The sequence below is a fragment of the Phyllobates terribilis genome, unplaced genomic scaffold (genome assembly GCF_046119375.1).
Source record: "Phyllobates terribilis strain yellow unplaced genomic scaffold, ASM4611937v1 Scaffold_8__6_contigs__length_399053987, whole genome shotgun sequence".
Taxonomy (NCBI): Eukaryota; Metazoa; Chordata; class Amphibia; order Anura; family Dendrobatidae; genus Phyllobates; species Phyllobates terribilis.
Genome location: NW_027362768.1, coordinates 242,188,511 through 242,215,687, shown reverse-complemented (window position 1 = coordinate 242,215,687; position 27,177 = coordinate 242,188,511). Strand labels below are relative to the sequence as shown.

General features: G+C 42.8%; 1 protein-coding gene across 1 annotated transcript in view; it reads right to left on the bottom strand.

The window, feature by feature from the left end:
• Window positions 1–27,177, bottom strand: part of FIRRM (FIGNL1 interacting regulator of recombination and mitosis) — a 134,754-nt gene that overhangs the window by 46,780 nt on the left and 60,797 nt on the right. Inside the window, exons 10-11 of the mRNA XM_073644079.1 lie at window positions 22,444–22,508; window positions 9,040–9,188 (exon numbers count right to left, since the gene is read on the bottom strand). Coding sequence (XP_073500180.1) covers window positions 9,040–9,188; window positions 22,444–22,508 — 214 coding nt within the window. The remainder of the gene's footprint in view (window positions 1–9,039; window positions 9,189–22,443; window positions 22,509–27,177) is intronic.

The following is a 27,177-nucleotide window of genomic DNA, read 5'->3' as shown; positions in this document are numbered from 1 at the left end:
GTAGCAGATGCTGCTATGAAGATTTAAGAATAATGCAATGAATACACTGGATTTTCTGGCTAAAATAATACTTTATCATTATATATTATTGTTTATAGAACTTAATACAACTGAATGAAATTATTAAACAGATGATCAAAATATATAAACTATTACATGAATATCTAACTATATTTTTAAATAAATCATCGGACAAAAGAAGTACGACCCTATAATATATTTCTTAACAATATCAACTCAAAATATTTTTGTACACTACATTTTTTGTGAATACTTTTTGACTATCTCTAAGCAACTTTCCTTGTAAAGGGGTATCCAAAACTTGCACCTTGACGGATCTTATTTTAACTCTTGAAAATGCAACATAGAGTTGTCCATGACCAAAAAAGGGCTCCAGTAAATATATGCCAACACGGTGTAGAGTTTGACCTTGTGACTTGTTTATTGTCATGGCAAATGCTGGTTTTACTGGAAACTGTCGACGCCGAAGCCTAAATGGAAGACCGGTGTTCGAAGGACATAAATCAATGAGTGGAATGAACACTTTGTCTCCTTTTGCTGATCCAGTGATCACTCTTGATTGAATTATGTGGGAATGGAGTCCAGTAACAATAAGGCGAGTTCCATTACATAGACCATTTCTTGTATTTAGATTCCGCAGCAACATTACGATTGGTCCAACTTTAAGTTGTAGTCTTTGGGATGGCATTCCTGATGGCGTAACACTATTTAAAAATTCAACTGGATAATGCTCTCATTCATCTTCATTGTCTACATCCACCGAATCATCACTTTTGCACAATTTATACTCTCCAGGCATTCTATCCATCACCCGGGAATTTAGCAGAGCTACGTCATCGTTCTTGGGACAGAGAATTGCATAGGAAGAGGCCCTCTCAACACTGCTTTGGTCATTCACATCAATTTCAACACGTTGTCCAAAAACATCACTTACGATGCAGTCAGTGCACAACATGTCTTCTGGTATTTCAATAATGTCTTCTCCAAGGTTGTATTCATTGCTAAGTTCACCATTATCAAGTTTAATAAGCCAGTTGATGTACTCTGGGTCAGAAGATCGCATGTTGTTAATTAGTTGGAGTTTATTAAACTGTTTCCAAAGGTCAGACATTTTTAAGCTGGACTCGATAATATTTGTTCTTGTTCCATTTGGTATAACTGGAAGGCATTGCCTAAAATCTCCGCCAATTACAAAAACTTTACCTCCAAAAGGAATTTCATTTTTTTCAGCAACATTTGTAGTCATAACTTCACGCAGAAGTCTGTCAATTAAGCTCAAAGCATATTTTGGTGCCATGGTGCACTCATCAAGTATCAAAACATTTGCACTGTTTAACTGTCTTCCTGCAAATGTGTCTTGTTTTGTTCTGGAAACGGAGATTTCATTGACTGGAACTGGTATCCCAAAGAGTGAATGCATAGTGCGACCTCCTGTTGTAGCCGATGGCAATACGACTTTTCCCAACCCTTTAACGTGATGCATTAAAACTTCATAGAGGTATGGTTTACCGCTGCCTCCTGGACCGTCAATAAAGAAACATTTTGGCATTAGATCTGCTTGGTTTTCTACAGCACTCACAATAGTGTCATATGCAATCGGTTGTTTTTCATTTAAGGAGTTTTTCTTCTCTGTTGTCAACAATAATTCACAAGCTTCGTCATACTCTGGAATTTGTGGCACTTGACTTGCAGGCTGTGGCAAATTAAAGTCTGAAAACGTTTTTCCATGCAGTAGTAGGACATTTTGGACATCTTGCATGGCATAAGATTCGCAATTTTGACAATTTCCACTTCTGTTGTGAAGACGTAAGCAGTAATCCTCAATTATATGTTCTTTAAAATTTGTCCAAAGTTGAGCCGGATTTGTAGGCGGTCCAAATACACAAATGTAGGCAAACAATTTGCGAAGTTTCTTAGGCATATGTAGGGTAACTGCGTCTTTTAAAGTAAGTGTCCACACAGTATCATCCAATAGAAGTCCTAAAGCCAAAGCGGCAGCTTTAAATGTATCGTGCAATACTACATTAACTGTTTTCAAATTGTCGTAACTTCTAGCTCCTTTGACATGCAGTAGTAACAGCCGAAGGCAATATCTTTCTTGATCCTTGACACTAACAGTATACATGCGTCCAATTATTCTGCTAAGTCCTCGTTGTCTTGGATTCCAAGTTTTATTCCAAAAGTAATGCTCTGGAATCTCTCGATACAAATACTGCCTTGCGTTTTCGTCACGTTGGTTCAGCAAAAAACATTCCATTCCATTTTGAGACATCTTCGACTTGAGCATTTTCAAAGAAATAAAGCTGCTGTTGATTTGGTAAATGAATAGCTAAAAGTATAATGGCATGGGACTGTGAATGCATTGGAAACGCAAATATCCTCCAAGCAGCTTCTGGAGCACTCACATATCTTGAGTCAACAAAACTTGATGATTCATCGTGATTGACTGTTTTCAGTTGTATTTCAACGTTAGATTTGTCATGCCCCTTGTAGATGTACTTGAAAAGATATTTTACACTTCTTATTGAAGCGCAGATTTCAACGTTGATGTGACAGTTGAAGCGTTTTAATAAGTACGGGTTGTATGGGACTATCTATGAGTTATTTATAATTTTTTTGTTGTGTACAATGTTATCAATGTGTTGTCGCCGGTAAGGATGGGTAGCCATCCAAGTCTTTAACAGTGTGCTGTTTCAACAGCTTTGGAAACTCTTTTGTACACTTCTGTTTTGCATGCATGGACTTTTTGGATTTGATACACCACATGGGCCATGAACCATATGACAGACTACAATATTATACAATTCAGGATACTTTTCTTGGTTAGGAATTTGAGCCCACACCATGTTGTCAATTTCTTCCTCCGTGCGAAACTTGGAATCCGCGTCTAAGACAATTAGTATATGCGCATGTGGAAGACCTAGTTTTTGAAACTATATGATGTGTACCATTGCTACGACTGTTCCAAAAAGTCCATTTTTGATGTCTTTAAAAAGGCTGCTGAGTTTTAGTCGAAATACGCGTGCAACTAAGTCTGGCCTGTGTTCAACTTGCTGCCAGGGTTCTAGATTTTCGGTAATTTCCGGCCATTTAGGATTACAGGTCATGGTTACAAAAATGTCAGGTCTTCCATACTTTGTTACTATTGCCATTGCATCTTGATAACGCTGTTGCATGCTGCGGGGGCTACCTTCAAACGACGACGGGAGAATTACTGTTTTTCCAATTGGAATTCCCTTTTGAATTGATTGTTTTAGCAAATGTTCTTGAACAACGCAGTAGTTTCAACTTTAAGTTGTTTTTGGTTCATTCGTATGAAATTTAGACGATTAGCTTCAATTTTAACGTATGCGTCGACTAAGTACTGTTGTGTCAGTTTCCCACTGTTTAAAATAGGATTGAAGTAATTTCAGACAGACAGAATAAAACTGTAGTACTGCAGTTGTGTAATTCTTCTTGAAGTTCCTTGCTTGTGTAGGTTTTCATGCCACCCTGGATCACCTCTTGGAAAGAATAGCGGATACAGAAGAGCATCAAGGTTGCTGTGCAAAATGCTAATTCGTTGTGTTTTAGGAACGAAAGGGTTGTTTTGGTCTGGCTTAAGATGGACTAATATATCCCTTTGAAAAGGAGGCTCTCCATCATAGTTTTGAAAAACAACTGCGACCTCACTTACACGTGGCTTGTTGTAACATCAGGGATCTTGTTTACTGGCCATGATAATAGAAGGCATTTCAGTCCCATTTTGTATAGCCCTCTGTTCCTCCTCAGCTTCGACGTCTTTTAGCATGCGATATGCGGCAGCAAATGGGCTGATTTTTTTGTATATGTACGGCAATTAGGTTCATCAGTTCAGCATTACACTTTTCATTTTCTTTCAGGTTCATCCTTTGTTCTGTAACCTCATTTGTATCAAAGATGTATAATTGTGCAAATTTTGGTGGTTGTCCTATTTCTGGGTGAAGTGTTCCAGTGCGGTGGTAGATCTGGCCGTGAATTTTAAAACAATACGGTCCAAATCCAGGGGGCGGTGCAATGTTGGCACCAAATGAAGCAAACGCATGAGAACTGTTGATACTTCTGATATTTTCCATAAAATTTCTACTGTGTTCATGCGTTCCTTTCATCAACTGCTCAAACAGATCGGAGTAGTGACGTCTCGATAGCATAACTTTTGCTTTTTGGCAGCATTGCGTAAACTGATTGTCAGATGGTTTTTCATCAATGAAATTCAGAGAGTCGCATTTAGAACAAACTGCATTCATATTCCCAGAGTAGTGTTTAATAATTGCAGTTTCATTGTCTGTTACGTAACGTGCAAGTTGTTGAATATTCTGCTGGGTTTGCCTTAGTTGGTAGAGCATTCGTTTTTTATAAATTTGGCGATCGTGTTGTTGTCTGTTTGCCCTGGATTCTGGAGAGTCATTCACCCGACATTGTCTATGGGATTCCGCATCGTGGTCCTGCCTAGCGGCAGTGTGTTGCGGTGTCTCCCATTCCCGACATTGTCTGTGAGATTCTGCATCCTGGGCTTGTCTGGCAGCAGTGTGTTGTGGTGTCTCCTGTTGCCGACGTTTTCTGTGAGATTCCGCATTCTGGGCTTGTGTGGCAGCAGTTTGTTGTGGTGTCTGTTGCTCTCGACGTTGTCGTTTCCTTGCTGCTTCTGCTGCATTTCTGTCATCCTCCGTGGCGTATTTTCGCTTACGACCCATTGGAAGACAGGAAGCGTAAATCGTGATAACGTGCAGTAAAGAAGTATCTGTTCAGAAAGCTGTGACTGACAAAACGTGTTCAGTAAACGTGACAGAAGTACGTCACACTGTGACTGACAGAAAGTGTTCACTGAACGTGACAGAAGTACATCACACTGACTGACCGTGTTTAGTAAATGTGACTGAACTATGTCGCACTGTGACTGACAGAACGTATTCATTAAACGTGACAGAAGTACATCACACACTGTGACTGACAAAACATGTTCAGTACGTCATGGGCAGTTGGTGAGTCACATGACCACATGGGCGGAGTCAGCCCTGCTATCTCCCGACGGTGGCATACTTATTTTAAATCCGGCGCCAATTGGCCGGAGAATGTGTTTAAATTTGGCACCAAAATCGCTGATTGGTTGCGGCCGGGACCAATCAGCAGAGCGGTGTTTAAATTTGGCGCCAATATCGCTGATTGGTCGCGGCCGCGACCAATCAGCGAACCGTGTTAGTGAGGACCGGCGCTGTCTGTGCAGGTACTTCCGCTGCGAGCAGCCGGGAGATGACCGGCTAGTGCTGCTGATCTCCCGACGGCAAGTGTGAAGGGAGGACGGCTAGTGCCGGTCATCTCCCAGCGGCATCGCCGTTGACCTCCATGCGGCTACCGTTGGGAGATCAGCGGCTAGGGCTGCTGATCTCCCGACGGCAAGTGTGAAGGGAGGACCGGGGAGCGAGACCGCCGGTCGGGGTACTTCTGCTGCGAGCAGCCGGGAGATGACCGGCTAGCACTGGTCATCTCCCGGCTGCGTCGCCGCTTATCTCCCGACGGTGGCCTGCGTGTTTCAAATCCGGCGGCAATTCGCGGCCGGGCTGCGCCAGTCGCTGATTGGTCGCGGCCGGCTGGCCGTGATCAATCAGAGAAGTGGTGTTTTAAATTTCGCGCCAATATCGCTGATTGGTTGCGGCCGGGACCAATCAGCGAACCATGTTAGTGAGGACCGGCGCTGCCTGTGCGGGTACTTCCGCTGCGAGCAGCCGATCATCTCCCGGCTAGCGCCGGTCATCTCCCGGCTGCTTCGCCGCTGACCTCCATGCGGCTACCGTCGGGAGATCAGCGGCTAGGGCAGCTGATCTCCCGACGGCAAGTGTGAAGGGAGGACCGGGGAACGGCGCCGCCTAGGCCGCCGGTCGGGGCACTTCTGCTGCGAGCAGCCGGGAGATGACTGGCTAGTGCCGGTCATCTCCCGGCTGCATCGCCGCTGACCTCCGTGCGGCAGATGAGCCGCTAATGGCCGCCATCTTGTTCTGAAATCCCGCGTCGCTGATTGGCCGTGGCCGGACCAATCAGCGACGCGGGATTTCCTGGACGGACAGACAGACGGGATAAGCCAATTACAGTGCCTACAAGTAGTATTCAACCCCCTGCAGATTTAGCTGGTTTGATAAGATGCAAATAAGTTAGAGCCTTCAAACTGCAAACGAGAGTAGGTTTTATGAACAGAAGCATAAATCTTACAAACCAAAAAGTTATGTTGCTCAGTTGAATTTTATTAAATTTTAAACATAAAAGTGTGGGTCAATTATTATACAACCCCTATGTTTAATATTTTGTGGAATAACCCTTGTTTGCAATTACAGCTAATAATCGCCTTTTATAAGACCTGATCAGGCCGGCACAGGTCTGTGGAGTTATCTTGGCCCACTCCTCCATGCAGATCTTCTCCAAGTTATCTAGGTTCTTTGGGTGTCTCATGTGGACTTTATTCTTGAGCTCCTTCCACAAGTTTTCAATTGGGTTAAGGTCAGGAGACTGACTAGGCCACTCCAACACCTTGACTTTTTCCCTCTTGAACCAGGCCTTGGTTTTCTTGGCTGTGTGCTTTGGGTCGTTGTCTTGTTGGAAGATGAAATTACGACCCATCTTAAGATCCTTGATGGAGGAGCGGAGGTTCTTGGCCAAAATCTCCAGGTAGGCCGTGCTATCCATCTTCCCATGGATGCGGACCAGATGGCCAGGCCCCTTGGCAGAGAAACAGCCCCACAGCATGATGCTGCCACCACCATGCTTGACTGTAGGGATGGTATTCTTGGGGTCGTATGCAGTGCCATCCAGTCTCCAAATGTCACGTGTGTGGTTGGCACCAAAGATCTCGATCTTGGTCTCATCAGACCATAGAACCTTGAACCAGTCTGTCTCAGAGTCCTCCAAGTGATCATGAGCAAACTGTAGACGAGCCTTGACATGACGCTTTGAAAGTAAAGGTACCTTACGGGCTCGTCTGGAACGGAGACCATTGCGGTGGAGTACGTTACTTATGGTATTGACTGAAACCAATGTCCCCACTGCCATGAGATCTTCCCGGAGCTCCTTCCTTGTTGTCCTTGGGTTAGCCTTGACTCTTCGGACAAGCCTGGCCTCGGCACGGGAGGACACTTTCAAAGGCTGTCCTGGCCGTGGAAGGCTAACAGTAGTTCCATAAGCCTTCCACTTACGGATGATGCTCCCAACAGTGGAGACAGGTAGGCCCAACTCCTTGGAAAGGGTTTTGTACCCCTTGCCAGCCTTGTGACCCTCCACGATCTTGTCTCTGATGGCCTTGGAATGCTCCTTTGTCTTTCCCATGTTGACCATGTCTAAGTGCTGTTCACAAGTTTGGGGAGGGTCTTAAATAGTCAGAAAAGGCTGGCAAAAGAGATCTTTAATCCACACATGTGAAGCTCATTATTCTTGGTGCCTGAACTACTTCTTAATACTTTAGGGGGACCAAACAGAATTCTTGTGGTTTGAGGGGTTGAATAATAAATGACACTCTGAATTAACTTTTAACGTTTTTTAAAAAAAAAAAAAAAAAAAAAAAAATTTGCGGCAGTGCATTTCCCACTTCCAGGCTGATCTACAGTACAAATGTCACAATGCCAAGTTAATTCCGCATGTGTCAACCAGCTAAATCTGCAGGGGGTTGAATACTACTAGTAGGCACTGTATATAGTAGATATAGAATTGCTGTTTGCACATTGATTGGCTGTTATTTAAGCAGGATTTTGCACAGTATCTTTAGATATATAACTGTTGTTTGCACTTTAATTGGTTTGACATTGATGTATTATGTTGCATAGAGATCATAGGCATATATGATTGCTTATTAATAATATGTATGGCAGCGGCACCTTATATATTAAGAATACGTCAAATATTATTCTAGTGCAAAGGGTAATTGGTTGGTCATGGAAAGTGTTTGCAATTTTATTATGCCTTTAATAATGATGAAATAAATTATTATATTTTAAACTATTTTTTGATATCTTCCTATGAAAATCAGCCTGATAGTTGCTGGTTTTCTGTTGTGGTTAAGAATATAATACAATAGACTTTATTCAAACAATGAGGGTGGAAAAAATATCACTAAATAGTATAACACGTGAGGGTCCCCAAGTATCACTTTTCATATCTCCTGGTGGATTGTTGATTATTTTACTATAACGTTACATTAAAATATTTTATATGATAAGTTATAGGAATGTACTGTATATACAGTATGTATTAAGCTTAAAGGGAACCTGTCACCTGAAGAAACACCATTAACCAGCAGATATGGAGTTAATATGTAGGATAATAGCATTCTGAACCTGCCCGGCACTTACACCCTCACTGCCAGGAGTGAATGAACTTTATTCCTCCCGGTAGCGCCCTGGTTTCAGTCATGGGGGTGGTGCTGGCGTGGGTTCAGTCACCGCTCTGTGTATAGAGAGTGATGGCTGTAACTATGCCCCAGGCACTGACTGTCTGCAGCTCAGGATTAGGGAATGCTGTCAGTCAGTGCTGGGGTTGTGGTTACAGTCGCCGCTCTATGGCAGTGATTGAACCCCCGCCGATGCCACCCTGTGACTGAAACCGGAATGCTAACAGAAGGAATAAAGTTATTTCTTCCCAGCAGCGGGGGTGTAAGTGCCATTGCCATTTCACTACGCTATTAACTGGCAGATTAACCCCATATCTGCAGGTCAATAGCGTTTTTTTTTCAGGTGACAAGTTCTCTTTAAGCAAGTTATGTTTTCTTTCCCTTTTTACATAAAGTTTTTTTTATTTCATAAAATAGTTTTTTTTGTACAAACAAGCCAGCCATCTTGGAGAGCCAGTGTGTAATGTTTTTACAGGGATTTTTCTTTACTATGTCAAAAATGTTAACCTGCTCAATTGTAACCATCTTGGAAGCGGTTTCTGTTAGACCTTGTTAGTTGGAGAATTATTAGATAACAGGAAGGTAGCTTGTGTTACAATCTAACTGAAAAAAAAAAATTGCACACGTCTTACCTGGAAATTCACTCAAGACCAATTCCATAAATGGTCTGAAGGGCAACAACTGGAGAATAAGTGCTTCAATAACCCCAAGAAAAACACTGTCAAGTTCATTTTTATGAATATCAGACATGGGCACTGCAAATAGGCTTGGAGGGAACAAACTGTAAAACAAAAACAAACAAAAAAAAACTGTAAGGAATAATTCTTTTTAAGTGAAGACTTCTTTTTTATGTAAACTTTCTCCTTCCTTTTACAGTGACTTGGTCACATTTCATATGCACTTCTGCATTTCCAGTTGAAAATTCAGGAGAAATAATAGATTTGCAGTAAATACTGAAAACTAAAAGACTCACTGACAAAGGAATAAAACGAAATCGTAACATGTCTGTCCAATAGTGCTTCTGAGGTGGACGGAAGTGATTACTGCACTTCCGGGGTATCACCAAAGTGTCTTGAATGGCTAGAGATCATGCTAGTGGGTCATTTAAATGATTTTAGGGGTTTCAGTCTGTTCATAGTGAAGTATATAAAAGTAAATAAAAGTCTCCTGATGAGTCGTTCAGGGATGGGACAATGAAAAGCATAGAGACGCGATGAGACCTTTGTGTATGTGGATGCTGATTGCACCTAACTTTATATTTCGAGACATAGGATATATGTTGGGTGTTCTGCCAATTCAGTCATTTCCTGATTAACCACCAGGATTTGAATATCTAGAGCACTATTTGTATATTATATTATTTGGAGATATTAATAAATGTTAAGTTTTATCCCTTTGTCAGTGAGTCTTCTAATTTTGGAGATATATCAACTAGACTTTCAGCGAATTGTTATAAGTACTGAAAGTTATCCAAATCTAAGTTTCCCTTCAATGCTAGCACTAATCACCCATATTTACCTAGCATCCCCAGATCAGTTGTATTTCTTGCAGGTTAAAGCAGTTTAAAGCAATGTCTAAAGCAGGGGTCTCAAACTCGGCTGGGTATATGGGCCGCACATGGAAAAAATTTTAATTTGGGGGGCCGCATTCTTTGTTCAATGTGACATTTTTAGTGATACCATTTTTTTTTGTGTACACCTTTTGAACATTTTTGCCGTGTTTATTTTTTTATGGCTTGGGTCGTTATGGATGTGGCGATAATAAACGTGCACTTTTTTGTGTTTACTTTAGTTTACATATAAAACAGCATTTTTAGTGCCCAATATTTTTTCATGCTTTATTTTATTTTTTATTTTTTTTACAATTTTATTTCCCCCAATTGGCCACATACAGTAATATTGTCTTACAATTAGCATCATATAGTAATAATGGAAAACATCTTGTAGTAATGTTCCGCATCCAAGTCCCCATCTTGTACTAATGTGCCCCATCCAGGTCCCCATCCTGTGGCTATGTGCCCCATCCAGGTCCCCATCCTGTGGCAACGTTCCCCATCCTGGCGCCCATCTTGTACTAATGTGCCTCATCCAGGTCCCCATCTTGGGGCAATGTGCCCCATCCAGGTCCCCATCCTGTGGCAATGTTCCCCATCCAGGTCCCCATCTTGTGGCTCTGGTCCCCATCTTGTGGCTCTGGTCCCCATCTTGTGGCTCTGGTCCCCATCTTGTGGCTCTGGTCCCCATCTTGTGGCTCTGTGCCCCATCCAGGTCCCCATTATGTGCCCCATCCAGGTCCACATCTTGAGGCTATGTGCCCCATCCAGGTCCACATCTTGAGGCTCTGGCCCCATCCAGGTCCCCATCCTGTGGCAATGTGCCCCATCCAGGTCCCCATCTTGTGGCTATGTGCCCCATCCAGGTCCCCATCCTGTGGCTATGTGCCCCATCCAGGTCCCCTCTTGTGGCTATGTGCCCCATCCAGGTCCCCTCTTGTGGCTATGTGCCCCATCCAGGTCCCCTCTTGTGGCTATGTGCCCCATCCAGGTCCCCTCTTGTGGCTATGTGCCCCATCCAGGTCCCCTCTTGTGGCTATGTGCCCCATCCAGGTCCCCTCTTGTGGCTCTGTGCCCCATCCCGGTCCCCATGTTGTGGCTCTGTGCCCCCTGTGCTGTTCTTCACACACATAAAATAGAAAAAAAAAAAAGATGATTCTCACCTGTCCTCCGTTCCCTCGGCGGCCTTCCTGCAGATGTGGCCCGCAGGCACCACAGAGTCCGACCCCTTGACGATCCCGACCTGGTCCAGGAGGAGCCGCCGACAGCAGCGCTGCATTGCCGCACAGAGACTGTCTCCCAGCACAGCATTTTCAATGTCAGCCGCCGGCCAATCAGAGGCCAGCAGCTGACATCTGCATATGGCAATGACGTCATACTCGCTGCGCCGACACGCAGATATCAGCTGCTGGCCTCTGATTGGCCGGCGGCTGGCATTGGAAATGCTGTGCTGGGAGACAGTCTCTGTGCGGCAATGCAGCGCTGCTGTCGGCGGCTCCTCCTGGACCAGGTCGGGATCGTCAAGGGGTCTGTGCCTGCGGGCCGCATAAAGCAGCCTCAGGGGCCGCATGCGGCCCGCGGGCCGCGTGTTTGAGACCCCTGGTCTAAAGCATTCCAAATGTTATGTTATCATATGTGTCATGTTCGAGATCTGTGTTCTGCTGCTGTGATACCGCAATTTCCTCCGGGATAAATAATGTATATCTTATCTTATCTTAATGTGCACATAAAGCCGATGATCATATGAACTTTATTAAGATAGAGCTATTGGATGTGATATAATAATATTTATTATCACCGCCATATTCTGCAGCACTTTACAATTTAAAGGAGACATGTACAGACAAAATAAGACACTACAGAATAACACATAGTAAAAACACATAATAAGAGGAGTGAGGTCTCTGCTCGCCAAGTTACAATCCATCAGAAAATAGGGGAGATACAAAACTGCTTGTAGTGCATTGTCCAGCCATCAGTATAATAAATAGGGGTACTCACATAACACTGCATGAACCTGTCATCAGCCAGTATCTGTATATGTTGAGATACAACGCACTACTGAGTGCATGGAGAGTGTGGGAACAGATAGAAGGGACCAGATTCTCAGGAAAGTTTAGTAAAGGAGAACAGGGAACAGTTATATTAGTATGATAAGGTGATAGAACAGTCTAAAAGACATGTGTTTTTAGGGCATGCTTAAAATTGTGGATGCTGGGAATTAGCCGGATTGTCTGGGGTAGTGCATTCCAGAGAATTGGCGCAGCAAGAGAGAAGCCTTGCAGACGGGAGTGTGAGGTTTAGGTAATAGAAAATGTTAGTGTTAGGTCATTAGCAGAACAGAGAGCACAGGTAGGGTGGTAGTCAGAGATGTAAAGTGGTGCAGAACTAAGAAGAGCTTTGTGAAAGAGAGTGATTAGTTTATATTGGACTTTGTAGCGGATGGGTAACCAGTGCAATGACTGTCTCAGGATGGTGGCATCGGTGTAGCGGCTGGACAGAAATATGATCCTGGCTGCTACACTCAGGATAGATTGGAGAAAGTTTAGGAAGAGGGATACCGATTAGTAGAAAGTTCCAGTACTTCAGACGAGAATGAAACAACGCAACAATAAGAATCTTTACAGAATCAAAAGTAAGAGAAGGTCGTATTCTGGAGATGTTTTTGAGGTGCAAATGACAAAAGCGAGCGAGTGATTGGGTATAGGAGATTTACCAGGAATTAAACCATGATATAGCGTAGCTAAGAGGGTGTTTACCAGCAATAATTTTTCTATTGTTACCAATTTTTTAGACTGGCTATAGTTTAACAATTTAAAACTATTTTGCACGATTGTCCAAGCAAACAACTGTGCTCACAAGGACAATCACATTCAGTGGAGATTAAAACAGTAATCACAGTAGCACATTTTGTAGGAGAGGAAAATAAAACATGGTAAAGTACTATAATATGAAACATTGCCACCCGACCTGCTTTTTAAATTTAAATATAGAAAAACTGTTAAAGTACCACTTTGGTGTTTCTTTTAATCTCACCACTGGTTAGTTAACAGAAATGTACAGGTGCATTAGAATATCATCAAAAAGTAAATTTATTTCATTTCTTCGATACAAAAATTTAAACTCATATATTATATAGAGTCATTACAAACAGAGTGATCTATTTCAAGTGTTTATTTCTGTTAATGTTGATGATTATGACTTACAGCCAATGAAAACACAAAAGTCATTATCTCAGTAAATCAGAATACTTAATAACAGCTTGAAAAATCTTTTAAAAATCCGAAATGTTGGTCTACTGAAATGTATGTTCAGTAAATGTACTCAATACTTGGTCAGGGCTCCTTTTGCATCAATTACTGCATCAATGCGGCGTGGCATGGAGGCGGTCAGCCTGTGGCACTGCTGAGGTGTTATGGAAGCCCAGGTTGCTTTTATAGCAGCTTTCAGCTTGTCTGCATTGTTGGGTCTGGTGTCTCTCATCTTCCTCTTGACAATAACCCATAGATTCTCTATGGGATTGTTATAGCAGAAGATGGAGTCCCTCAAGTTTAAAGGCCCCATCTATGCTATATAAGTCTGACAGTTATTTTAGGAAGAAAACAACAGCAAGCTGAAATGTTCCTTCTTGTATCAATAGCGTGTCCTTGCTAAGAAGATAACGTGTCCTCCCTGGCCAGATGTTTCTTCTTGTAGCAATAATGTGTTCTTGCAAGAAGATAATGTGGCCTTGCTAACCAGATATGTCTAATTAAATATTTTAAAGCATACAGAAACTAGCTTTTTCGCTTGTTCAGCTAAATTGTATAATCGAACCATATATGGTAAATCCGTTTCCTGCCTTCAGGGTGTATATTAGCCCTGTGTTTTGTAATAAAGTTTAGAGCATGTTTAAGACACAAACATCCTGTCCTGTGTCTCATTCTCTCCGATATCGTAATCCAAAGGATAGAAGACCCAGAATGCAGTGACGACAGCTGGCGCCTCGAACAGGGACCTTGAGCTAATCTACCCAAGGGTGCTCGACCGGTCCGAGACGTGGGACGAGTGAAGCTCTCTGTTGGTGATATATACAGCGCTGAGGTAAGAATAACTGTTATATTCTACCTAAATTATATCACTGCATAGAAGAGACTCCCTCACCCCCGAGCGGTCGGCTCCCAGGTAATTCACAGATTGTTGTCTGGCTCAGGTCCCTTTGAACCAGTAGAATCTCCCTCAGATAAATTGACAGTCCTGCCTTCTATCCTTTGGAGAATTTAAGAATGAAAGTATGGATCCAATGATTGTGGTGTGGGTGTGTCTCGGAATTGATGTTTTTGGTCTGTTTTTCTGGCTGGCGTATAAGTCCTAGAGAGGCTAGTAGTGGAATGGTTCAGAAACCTTTGTGGCCCATTGTCTAAGTGACCATTGTCTAAGTGACTGAGGAGTCTCTTCTAGGTGAGGAGAACCGAAAAAATGGGGAACCAAAATGCCAAGGAAGGCATTATAGCCAAAGACTTAGTGGTACGCAGAGAAGGGAAACAGGCACTGATTGGAATTGACAAAATGTTGTGTAAAGCGGGAATGAATGAGAATGGAGAGATGAAAGGAGAGAAATGGAAATCCTTCTTTAACTCCTATCATGGATGGCTGAAAGATAAGGGTCTGTTAGGGACAGTAGATGTATGGATGAATGCATGAGCTTATTTTGAAGGAAAGATTGAAGAACTAGGAGACGGACGTTACAGACGTTACAGACTGACAAAAACTGTAATGACAGATTTTCCTCCCTGTCCGCTCCCGACGTCACCCCCACCCCAGTACCAGAATTCCCAGGAACTTAAATGTTGGGTTTGCCCCAGATGTGGACAGCAGAATCCCTTGACAGTAGACATCTGTGTGGCATGTGGATGACAGAGACCCCACCCAGCTAGTCTATTCCCAATGAGTATGGTAGTTGTGCCAGGAGCACCGGGAGCAGCAGCAGCGGGGGGGGGGTGGGGGGGTGGGAGACGCAGTGGTTCCAGGTCAGGAAGCTCGTACAATGTTAATGTATAGACCATGGAGTCCCTCAGAGCAGTTGGCGTTGATCTCCCAGCTGCCAGATCCGTCCCAGTCCCCTATGGGTTTTGCTAGAATGCTCACCACCATACAGGATACGTACCATGCCACTAGAATAGATCTGCAAGGGGTAATTAAGGGGAAATTGGCAGATGAAGCTCGGTATGACAGACTGACGGACGAAACTTATAAACAATATGACAATAGAACGGGCCCTGATGTAGCGGAGGCTAATAATGCAGCAGCCGGGGTTCTGTACGCAAAAGCGTTGGTAAAAGCATGTAAAGACAGGCAAGCAGAAAAGCAAGTTACACTAGAAGATAGAGTGCAGGGGAAGGAGGAAGATCCTAAGGATTATTTCTATGCACTAAAGAAAACCTGGTCAGAAATGGGGTTCAACCCCGGGAATAAGACTAGTGAGAGGGTATTAGCAAGTGCTTTCATGAATGGACTAAAGAAAGAGATTGCAGAGAAGGTAAAAGCAAGTAGACCGGACTGGAGATCAGTGAAGGCAGAAGATTTAGCTAGAAAAGCTCAGGGGGCACAGCATGACATAGCGCAGTCAAAGAGAGCTGCCAGAGTACATATAGTAGAGACGACCCCCAGAAACAACAGAGGCAGAGGACGGACTGAAGGAGGAGGACAGAAACTGTGTTCCGGATGTAAAAAGCCAGGACATTTTAGAAAGAACTGTAGGACCAACCCGTATCCCAATGCTCAGAGTACAGGTCCTCCAGCCGACCAAACAACGCCCCCATAGGATGAGGGTAGCTTGCACATGAACCCCCTCATCTCCTTACCCCCAACTCCCAGTTGTATAGTGCAGGTGAACCTACCAGGGGGACATGAAATCGATTTCCAAGTAGATACGGGGGCCGACAATTCAGTAATTACGCAAGGTGATTGGCCATACACTAACACTGATTTTTCACATCATGTCATTGCCACCCCCTTCAATTCCCCGTCTATCCTGCTTCCTGTCACCAAGAGAATTCCCCTGCAAATTCAAGGAGCTACTGTACATAGCCAGCTCATGGTATCGCCCCGAGGCCAATGTAATCTATTGGGAAATGATGTGTTGTCCCAATTACAAGCACATATTGAGTATCATCCCGATGGCACTGTCACCATGACCCCAGGTTTAAAACCAAGTACCCTTTGCAAAATTATGTCACTAGATATTGCCAGCATAGAAGAGACAAATGAGTTTTCCCCCGATATTGGAGCATGCTGTACCACATGATTTTTGGGCCTCAGACAAAACAGATGTTGGTAGGTTAAGAGTTCAACCAGTAATAGTAAAACTAAAACCAGGAGCCATCTTGCCTCAACAGAAGCAGTATCCCCTTAGCTCGGCTCAGGAGAATGCCATAGCCCAGCAAGTCCAAAAATTACTACACAGGGGAGTCCTAGTCAAAACCCAGTCCCCTTGCAACACTCCCCTGTTCCCAGTAAAGAAAAAGAGCGTGCCAGGACAACCAGCCGCATATAGAATGGTCCATGACCTCCGGTTGGTTAACGAAGCCACAGAACTTCGAACACCAGTTGTGCCCAACCTGCATACTCTCCTGTCACAGATACCTTCTAACTCTCTTTGCTTTTCAGTGGTCGATTTGGCAAATGCATTTTTCAGTGTACCATTACATCCTGACTGCCAGTACTTGTTTGCTTTCACATTCCAGGGTAGTCAATATACATGGACAGTGTTGCCACAGGGTGCCCAGAATTCACCCACGATGTACACTGCAAGTCTGCAGGAAATACTGGAGGGATGGTCTGAACCACATATCGTTGTTTTGCAATATGTCGATGACCTGCTCATTTGTGCCCCTTCTAGGAAACAATGTCATAGTGCAACTATATCGCTTATGTTGTTTCTCTATCATGCTGGCTGCAAGGCATCGAAAGATAAGCTTCAGTTTTGTAAATCTTTAGTCACCTTTCTGGGACATTGCATTACACCAGAAGCTTGTCATTTGACAAATGCACGTAAACTAGCAGTACAGGCATTCACCGTCCCCATTAATGTTGCAGCCCTCAGAACTTTTCTTGGACTGGTCTCCTATTGCAGACAGTGGATTCATGCCGTCTCTGTTTTAATGCAGCCCCTCTATGACTGTCTTACTCCAACACCTTTTGTACTAACACCAGAGGCAATAGACTGTTTTTATTCACTCAAAAACCGTATTTTGGCCGCTCCAGCTTTGGGTACCCCTAATTATGAGCTCCCATTTACTCTGTACCTTCATGAACAAGCTGGACATGCAGCAGGAGTTTTAACTCAAACACACGGTGATAATCAGAGACCTGTTGCCTATTTTAGTGGCCGATTAGATGCGCTAGCCAGAGGTGCACCATCCTGCGTACGTGCTCTGCATGCTGCTGGACTATTACTCCATAAATCCGCAGACATTGTTCTTGACCACCCGCTCACCGTTCTAACACCTCATGATGTCTACACTATATTGAACCAAGTGCAACCCGCTCACCTCTCAGCAGCACGTCATCTTAGGTTACAATGTGCACTGTTAATGCCTCCCAATGTTTCTTTACAGAGGTGTACTACCCTGAATCCAGCAACTTTGTTACCTCTCTCGGATCTGAAGGAGGGGTCAGGTACTGTGCTTTATAAGGAAGATCCAAGAGAGGAAGTTCCTCATGACTGTGTACAAATAATGGCACAAGAAACGGCAGGTTTACCTACTGTATTTGAACATGAATTACAAAATGCAGATTTTGAATTTTTTGTAGATGGATCCCGTCATCAGGACGATTCAGGTACTTTCCATACTGGATATGCAGTTGTCTCCCTCAATGCAGTAATCAAGGCAGAACCAATGCTCCCACACCAATCGGCTCAAGAGGCCGAACTTAGGGCCCTAACCGAGGCCTGTAAACTAGCGGAAGGTAGTATTGTTAACATTTACACAGATTCTAGGTAAGCATTCGGTATATCGCATGATTTTGGTCCCATATGGAAGTCAAGAGGTTTCCTGACGGCAGCAGGACACCCCATTAAGAATGCTGATGCGGTCCAGCAGTTAATTGATGCACTACAACTACCCAAAAAAGTAGCTGTCATAAAGGTAAGAGCACATACCAGACGCACCGATCAGGTAAGCAGAGGTAACGCGATGGCAGATGCAGCGGCAAAAACAGCAGCCTGAAAGGCGCAACAAGGGTCAACAGTACGTCAGATAAGTGCCCCTAAAAACCCCTTTGTGTCGGAGGACATCTTATCCCAAATGCAGGCTCAGGCTCAAAAGGAGGAGGTTGATAAGTGGTTAAAGGAAGGTGCATGCCTGAATGAAGCAAATGGGGTATGGGGGAAAGGGACACGACGATGCCTTTCAAGGGCACTGTACCCAGCAGCTGCCCAGATGCTACATGGGCCGACACACCAATCTAAAACGGGTGTGATGAGTGTGATGCTGAAACATTGGGTGGCACCAGGATTCTCCACCTGTATTGAAAGCCTGATACAAGGGTGCATGACATGTGCTACACATAATCAGGGTAGAGTAGTTAAAACACCACCCAAACACACCCCCCGGCCCCTCTATCCATTCCAGAGACTGCAAATTGATTATATTCAGCTGCCAAAGTCAGGATCATGGGAATATGTGTTGGTCTGTATTGATTTGTTCTCAGGATGGCCAGAGGCTTTCCCGATTGCCAAAGCCATGGCTGCGGCAACCGCAAAGAACTTGCTTGCGGAGGTGGTCTGCAGGTATGGGGTACCAGAGGTAATTGAGAGTGACAGAGGTACACACTTCACCGGTGAAATAATGAATGAAGTCATGTCAGCTCTAGGAATTCAACAAGCATTCCACACCCCATATCACCCGCAAAGTAGTGGTAAAGTGGAAAGACTGAATGGGACATTGAAATAAAAAATTCAGAAAGCCATGGCTGAGACAGGAAAACCATGGCCGGACTGTTTACCGCTTGCTCTGTTTTCAGTAAGATATACACCTAATAGAAAGACTGGACTCTCTCCATATGAGATATTGTTTGGCAACGTACCCAGCCTAGGGTGTTTCTATCCGCAAGCATTAGAAATGAATAACCATGTGCTAAGTTCCTACGTAAGGGCTTTACACAAAAAGATTAAGCAAATACATGATAATGTCTTCAGTTCTCTTCCAGATCCAGATCAAGACTCTAGCAGCCATACGCTGCAACCTGGAGACTGGGTGGTTATAAAAAGACAAGTGAGGAAAAGCCTAGATCCACGGTTTGACGGACCCTTTCAAGTTCTGCTGACCACAAGTACAGCCGTTAAGCTAGAGGGAAAAGAGATCTGGATCCACGCATCCCATTGCAAAAAGATACTAGGAGAACCAGCGGACAAAGAATGATGACATTGTTTATACTTACCTGCATCCTTGCGACCACAGGTGCATGGACTAGGTTATGCACCATGGATGGAGATGACAATAGATTCATTAGACACCATCTTGCTCTAATCGATGGACTAAAGGAGCAAAACCAGACCATTGCTAACTGTTGGATATGTACACATGCCCCTGTGACGTCCACTAGCATACCCATTCTCGCTGTTCCAGTCTCATGGGAAGAGATAAACTTTTGGGTGAACTGTTCAGATACTTGGGCCAATAATGCCACACAGAGACTGTGGAATACCACTGTTGGGATTCCCATAGTAGGATGGACAGAATTTCCATGGTAGCAAGGGAACCTGACGGGTCAAATAATTCCCAGGTTGTATTTAGCATTTAAAGGAGGGGAGTGGGTACCCCGAAACAAAACAAAAATGACTGATTTTGGTAAGATACCACAACAAGGGTTAAAAGTAAGTTTCAAGCCCACCTCAGACAGTAGTGATGCCTTTAAACCTTCCCTATTGGAAAGATATCTACACACTTTTAATTGGGTGAATCATGTCTATTTTAAAAACGGGACAAGTGATACCTGTGCCAAAATACCTGGCAATCTACAGTGTAATGAAAGTTCAAGTTATCAGAAAGGTGCACCTACGTGTGGCAATCCTGATGCTGGCTATTGTTCTCCCTTAGATCAGCAGCCTGGGTGGTGTATGATGTCAAATGTTTCTAAGTTTGTTGATTTAGTTCACCGTTTAATACTGCAACATTCAGCATTATGGAATCTCCCCTTATCCATGTATTGGATATGTGGAGATAAGGCTTTCAAGTAGCTCCCAGTAGGAGTAACAGGAACTTGTACTTTAGCTAGATTGACACCAGCAACTTATATTGTTACTCCAGACCAGCTAGATCCTTTGTCTATCCCAAAACATACACTACATAAGCAATCAGCAGACAATAAAGAAAGACCAAGTGGGAGACCCCATATAGTTCAAATGGGAGGGGTAAACAAATTTTTCAGTGCATTGTTTATATACCCTATGTTGACACAAATGTGGGATAAATTAGTAGAAGCTACAGACTATCTTGATGATCAGATTTGGGATATTTTAGAAGTAGTTAACGGATCTCTTGCAGTACAGAATCAATTGATTATTGTCACGAACCAACATACCCTTGTACTAGATTATTTAACAGCAGCACAAGGAGGGATGTGCCAGATAATAGGGCCCGCATGCTCCCATTACATAGACAATTCTAGTGTACTGACGCTGAAGCATAAGTTGGAAGACGTGGTAAAATTAAGGAGACTTTATGATGAGGCCAACCTCAAGAATCAGGATTCCTGGTGGGCAAACACCTTTTCCTTTCTAAATCCCGCAAATTGGTTTAAAGGTATCGGTGGGTGGTTGGCTGGTATAGTGCAAGCTATTTTACAGGTTTTGCTAATGTGCCTTGCGGTTTATTTGGTTTTTAAGCTTTTTCTAATGTGTATTCAGCGTTGTACTAAAAGAAAACATAGAGATTCGTATTGATAAATGAAGGAACAAAAGGATGGAATGTTATAGCAGAAGATGGAGTCCCTCAAGTTTAAAGGCCCCATCTATGCTATATAAGTCTGACAGTTATTTTAGGTAGAAAACAACAGCAAGCTGAAATGTTCCTTCTTGTATCAATAGCGTGTCCTTGCTAAGAAGATAACGTGTCCTCCCTGGCCAGATGTTTCTTCTTGTAGCAATAATGTGTTCTTGCAAGAAGATAATGTGGCCTTGCTAACCAGATACGTCTAATTAAATATTTTAAAGCATACAGAAACTAGCTTTTTCGCATGTTCAGCTAAACTGTATAATCGAACCATATATGGTAAATAAGTTTCCTGCCTTCAGGGTGTATATTAGCCCTGTGTTTTGTAATAAAGTTTAGAGCATGTTTAAGACACAAACATCCTGTCCTGTGTCTCATTCTCTCCGATATCGTAATCCAAAGGATAGAAGACCCAGAATGCAGTGACGACAGGATTAAGGTCAGGCAAGTTTGCTGCCCAATCAAGGACAGTGCCAAAAGTACCAATACCTGGTTTAAAAACAACAGTATCAGTGTGGACAGGTGCCAAGTCCTGCTGGAGAATGAAATTTCCATCTCCAAAAAGCTTGTCGGCAGAGGGAAGAATGAAGTGCTCTAAAATTTCCTGGTAGACGGCTGCGCTGACTTTGGTCTTGATAAAACACAGTGGACCTACACCAGCAGATGACATGGCTCCCCAAACCATCACTGATTGTGGAAACTTCACACTAGACCTCAAGCAGCTTGGATTGTGGCCTCTCCACAATCCAGTCTCCTCCAGACTCTGGGACCTTGATTTCCAAATGAAAATTGGAATTCTGTGACCTTGTGGAGTGTCTCAATGACTGCCTTCTGGACATCTGTCAAGTCAGCAGTCTTCCCCATGATTGTGGAGCCTACTGAAACAAACTAAGGGACCTTTTTAAATGCTTAGGGAGCCTTTGCAAGTGTTTTTTGCTAATTATTTTAATTTACTGAGATAATGACTTTTGTGTTTTCATTGGCTGTAAGCCATAATCATCAACATTAACAGAAATAAACACATGAAATAGATCACTCTGTTTGTAATGACTATATAATATATGAGTTTCACTTTTTGTATTGAAGAACTGAAATAAATTAACTTTTTGATGATATTCTAATTTAGTGAGATGCACCTGTATGTTCAGTGTGTAGTAAAATACTTCTACCGTTTATACAGTTGCTCCAATCCCTCGCCGCCATCTTATGACTGCAGCTCTGATTGGTCAGAAATCACTGCCAGCTGTTACTTTCTCAATTAATGTAAGGCTATGAGTGGCTCATTCTGAGTTTCATAAACTTACATTGAGAAGAGATTTCTGATCTCCACAGCAAACACTGGAGTGATAAGGCAGGTCACAATGGCGGTCAGGACCGGAGTGGTGACGGACACAGTAGAAGACAGTATTTACTACACACGGAGCATACATTACTGCTAAATAAAGCTAGAATTTAAAAAACAAAGCACAGTGGTACTTTAAAAGTAGTCTAATAAAGCATGCACTTACCTATGTATCTGAAGGTACATCTGATGAAAAGAAACACAGGATCCTGCTAAAAACTGCATGAATTCCTGAAAAAAATAACAAAACAAAGCTTTGTGTTACTGACAATCATCAGTTAGTTACAAGGGTTCTTCAAGTCTGAAATATTTCTGAATAGACCATCAATATCTGGTCACTTGAGCTGTCCCACCACCTTTCTTCTGTGATGGAGTAAGTTTTCTAGATAGAGGCACAGTGCCATGTATTTGGCTGCAGGTTATAGCCGCTGAGACCTGCAGTACCAGGTACAGTCACTATACCTGGTAAATACTGAAGGGACCAATCCCTAGTACAGGCCATGTTACATTCCCACAATATGCACTTACAATTTCCCTCTTGAGAAAACTTCTCTATAGACTTCTGTAGTCAAACCCCATGGTGGTATCAGTCCTCGAAGGTGAAACGTTATGAAGAATAAGTGGTCACATTGAGACATCATCTTCCGATGCAGAAAATTTGCAGTTTACAAATCGCCAATAAGCCTTTTTATCCTAATGCTACTTTTATTACTTGTGAGTCCCATGGAACAAAAGTGCTTACTACCCTCTTCGGGACAGTCGTTACTCTGTGGTCCAGACAAGATTCAATTCCTTATACCCAGGAATTTAGGGAAAAGGTACAACCCATTTTAGTGTAAAGTTAAAGGGGTTGTCCCACGAACATAAATACATTTTAATCAATAGATCTTGGAATAATAATAACTTCCACAATTGGATGTGTTTAACCCCTTAAAGATGGAGTCAATTATGTACTTAATGACCAGGCGAATTTTTACAATTCTGACCACTGTCACTTTATGAGGTAATAACTCTGGAACGCTTCAACGGATCCCCCTGATTCTGAGATTGTTTTTTCGTGACATATTGTACTTCATGATAGTGGTAAAATTTCTTCGATATCACTTGCGTTTATTTGTGAACAAAAAACGGAAATTTGACGAAAATTGTGAAAATTTTGCAATTTTCAAACTGAATTTTTATGCCCTAAAATCAGAGAGATGTCACACAAAATAGTTAATAAATAACATTTCCCACATGTCTACTTTATATCAGTAAAATTTTGGAACCAAAATGTTTTTTTCTTAGGAAGTTATAAGGGATAAAAGTTGACCAGCAATTTCTAATTTTTCCAACGAAATTTACAAAACCATTTTTTTAGGGACCACATCACATATGAAGTGACTTTGAGGGGTCTACATGACAAAAAATGTCCAAAAGTGACACCATTCTAAAAACTGCAACCCTCAAGGTGCTCAAAACCACATTCAAGAAGTTTATTAACCCTTCACATGCTTCACAGAAACTGAAGCAACGTGGAAGGAAAAAATGAACATTTAATTTCTCCTGAGCACGTCGACACCCCATATGTGGGGGATAACCACTGTTTGGGCGCACGGCAGGGTTCGGAAGGGAAGAAAAGCCATTTGACTTTTTGAATGTAAAATTTGCTTGAATAATTAGCGGACGCCATGTCACGTTTGGAGAGCCCCTGATGTGCCTAAACAGTAGGAAATCCCCACAACTGACACCATTTTGGAAACTATGCCCCTCTGGGAACTTATCTAGAACCCCCAGGTGCTTCACAAAAGTTTATAACATTGAGCCGTAAAAATAAAGTTTTCACATTTTTCCCACAAAAATGTTTTTCAGCCCCAAATTTTGCGTTTTCATAAGGGCAACAGGAGAAATTGCACCATGCAATTTGTTGTGCAATTTCTCCTGAGTAAGTCGATGCCCCATATGTGGGGAAAAAACACTGTTTGGACACACGGCAGGACTCGGAAGGGAAGGAGCATTGTGACTTTTTGAAAGCAAAATTGGCTGGAATCGAGAGTGGACGCCATGTTGCGTTTGGAGAGCCCCTGATGCACCTAAACAGTGGAAACCCCCCACAAGTGACACCATTTTGGAAACTAGACCCCTCAAGGACTTTATCAAGGGGTATAGTGAACATTTTGAACCCAGAGGTACGATGCAGAATTTGATAACATTAGGCCATCATATTGAATAAGTTGTCATTAGTCTTGAGAGCAAGTGATCCGCTACTTGAGTTTGCAACGGGTACTCGGGTATGCACTAAGTATCGCAGGTGCTCGAGTGACATGTTCGAGTCCCCGCTCCAGATGTTTCACGGTTGTTAGACACCCAGAAAAAACATACGGGGATTGCTCGTGTATGGCAGGAAATCCCCGCGTGGTTTTTTGGCTGTATAACAACAGCCAAACATGCGGGGCGAGGACTCAAGCATGTTACTTGAGCACCCGCGATACTCGGTGCATACTCGAGCACCCGATGCAAACTCAAGTAGCAAGCACTTGCGCTCAACACTAGTCGCCATATCGTCATCATTTTTTTTCTTTACTTTTGAAAAACTCCCAATCCCAACGAAACCCTAACCCTAATCCTAACACAACCTTAATCCTAACCCTAAAATTAACACAACCCTAACACAAACCTCACTCTAACACAATCCTAACCCTAACCCTAACCCTGGAAAAATAATATATATTTTTTTATTTTATAATTTTTATATTGCCTTGAAGAGGGACAAAAGGAGTTTTAATTTATTATTTTCTTATTTTGATCACTGTGATAAACCTTATCACAGTGATCAAAATGAAACTATTTTTTTTCTGCCGCAAGATGCCAGAGGCACGGGGAAGATCTGGGGTTGATCAGAGGATGGTGTAGGTACCGGGTGGGCTCAGAGAGCTTCATTTCTCTCTCCTCTGACATGTATACCATGTGAGAGAAATGATTGTAAACCAAGGGCACACTTTTTTTTTTGTGATCGCCGTTATTTGGTGAATAAGGCGATTATGTGACAGGGGACAGTAAAAACCGGCCCTGCTCATATTCTGACTCTGGGGGGCGCTACAGCCTTATTCCTCAGTGACACATTTTCACGCCGCTGAGGAATAAGTACCCTTAACTGCCACCATGAAAATGCATTACGGCGGTCGTTAAGGGCTTAAATAAAATGTTCCCGTGCCGAGATAATCTTATAAATGTGCCCCTGCTGTGTCCGGTGTAATGGCCGTGTCTGACCGTGCAGAGACATGGTCTGATCATACCACAACTCCTGGGCAGGGAGGAAGCAAAAGAGTATACAGATATTACAACACGGGATCACAGCTGATTATTTCTGTGAGGTAAAACATTTCAATGCCTATTTATAAACTATATTTTACCTCAAAAGAATCAGCTGTGATCCCATGCTGTCCTGTCTGTATACTTTCTGTTGCTTCCTCCCTGCCCAGGAGATGTGGTATGATCAGACCATGTCCCTGTATGGTCACACACAGCCATTACACAGTACACAGCAGGGACACATGTATAAGATTATCTCAGCACAGGAACATTTTATTTAAACACATCCAATTGGGGAAGTCATTATTATTCCAAGATCTATTGATTAAAATGTACTTTTGTTCGTAGGTAAACCTATTTAAGTTTCCGTTATATCTGGCTGCACGTCAGAGGAAAAAATCACAGTGCAGCTGTAAATATCATAGAAGTAGTGTGGGTTTGGCGTACCTTATACCCGTCACATTGCTGAAGATGAGATCTGCAGTGATACCTGCAGTATAAGTTGACACATTGCAGATTTGAGATCTTCAACTCCGGTCAATCTCCTGCTATGGTATGAACTGAAGGTCATCTTGGTTAACCGCGCAGGACTTGAGATAAATATCATGGGCTTTTACCAGGGTCAAGATGTGTATCTAAGGCCATAATATACAGATACAGCAATTGTTAAAGGGGTTACCCCATCATCCCAGCCCATAGGCTTCAAGATATACATACAAAAAACATGTTCTTTAACCACCCTCCCCAGGTCCAGTGCTGCCTCTCCAGTCTTTGTTGATCAGCTGCAGCAGTGACATCGTGTTCACAACTCTGCAGCCAATCACACAGCTCAGCCAATGCTGACGGCATTAGCCAATCAGCTCAGTGATTGGTTGCTGGTGTTGTTGAAATGACTTTACCACTGCAGTTTAACAAAAGAGACATTGGCAGTGGTGTAGATACAGTATTGGACCTGGGAAGGGTAAGTAAAGCACACTTTGATATGTTACAGGTCTCTGAGACTGTGTGATAAAAACTGGTGAAAGGGCACTAAGTCTTTAAAATGACTTCACCTCAGATGTGCAGTTTGATATTCTACAATCCACATGTGGATTGCAGTATTAAATGGGGGCTAGTCTGTATGTGGCATCTCTGGTTTTATGAACAGAATCCACCTCAATATGTGACCTGTCACTTGCTTTGTATCCAGGACACAGATTTCAAAGCCTCGCAAAAACATTCATGCCATATGCAACATATATTACTCCTATATACTATGCACACAGTATATTACTATATATGGCACATACATATACAGAACCAGTGTAGGCATAAAATGTCATGTGAACAGGGCCTTACATCTTGGAATCTGCATCCCAGGTATGAACCTATTACCTGTTGCTCACGTAAACCATTAATGAAGATCGTCCTACAAAAAGGCCTATTTCTTCTATAAAGTTATTTATTAGTTATGAAATTCTTTGGTTAATATCTATGTATTAGGGAATGATGGATGCCACAGAGTGGCGTCTGACTATATTTACTAGCACACTATACATAACTAATAGGTATTTGTATCTTATCACAACAAATCTTCACATTCATACATGTTCCTCCTGTTCTTCTTATA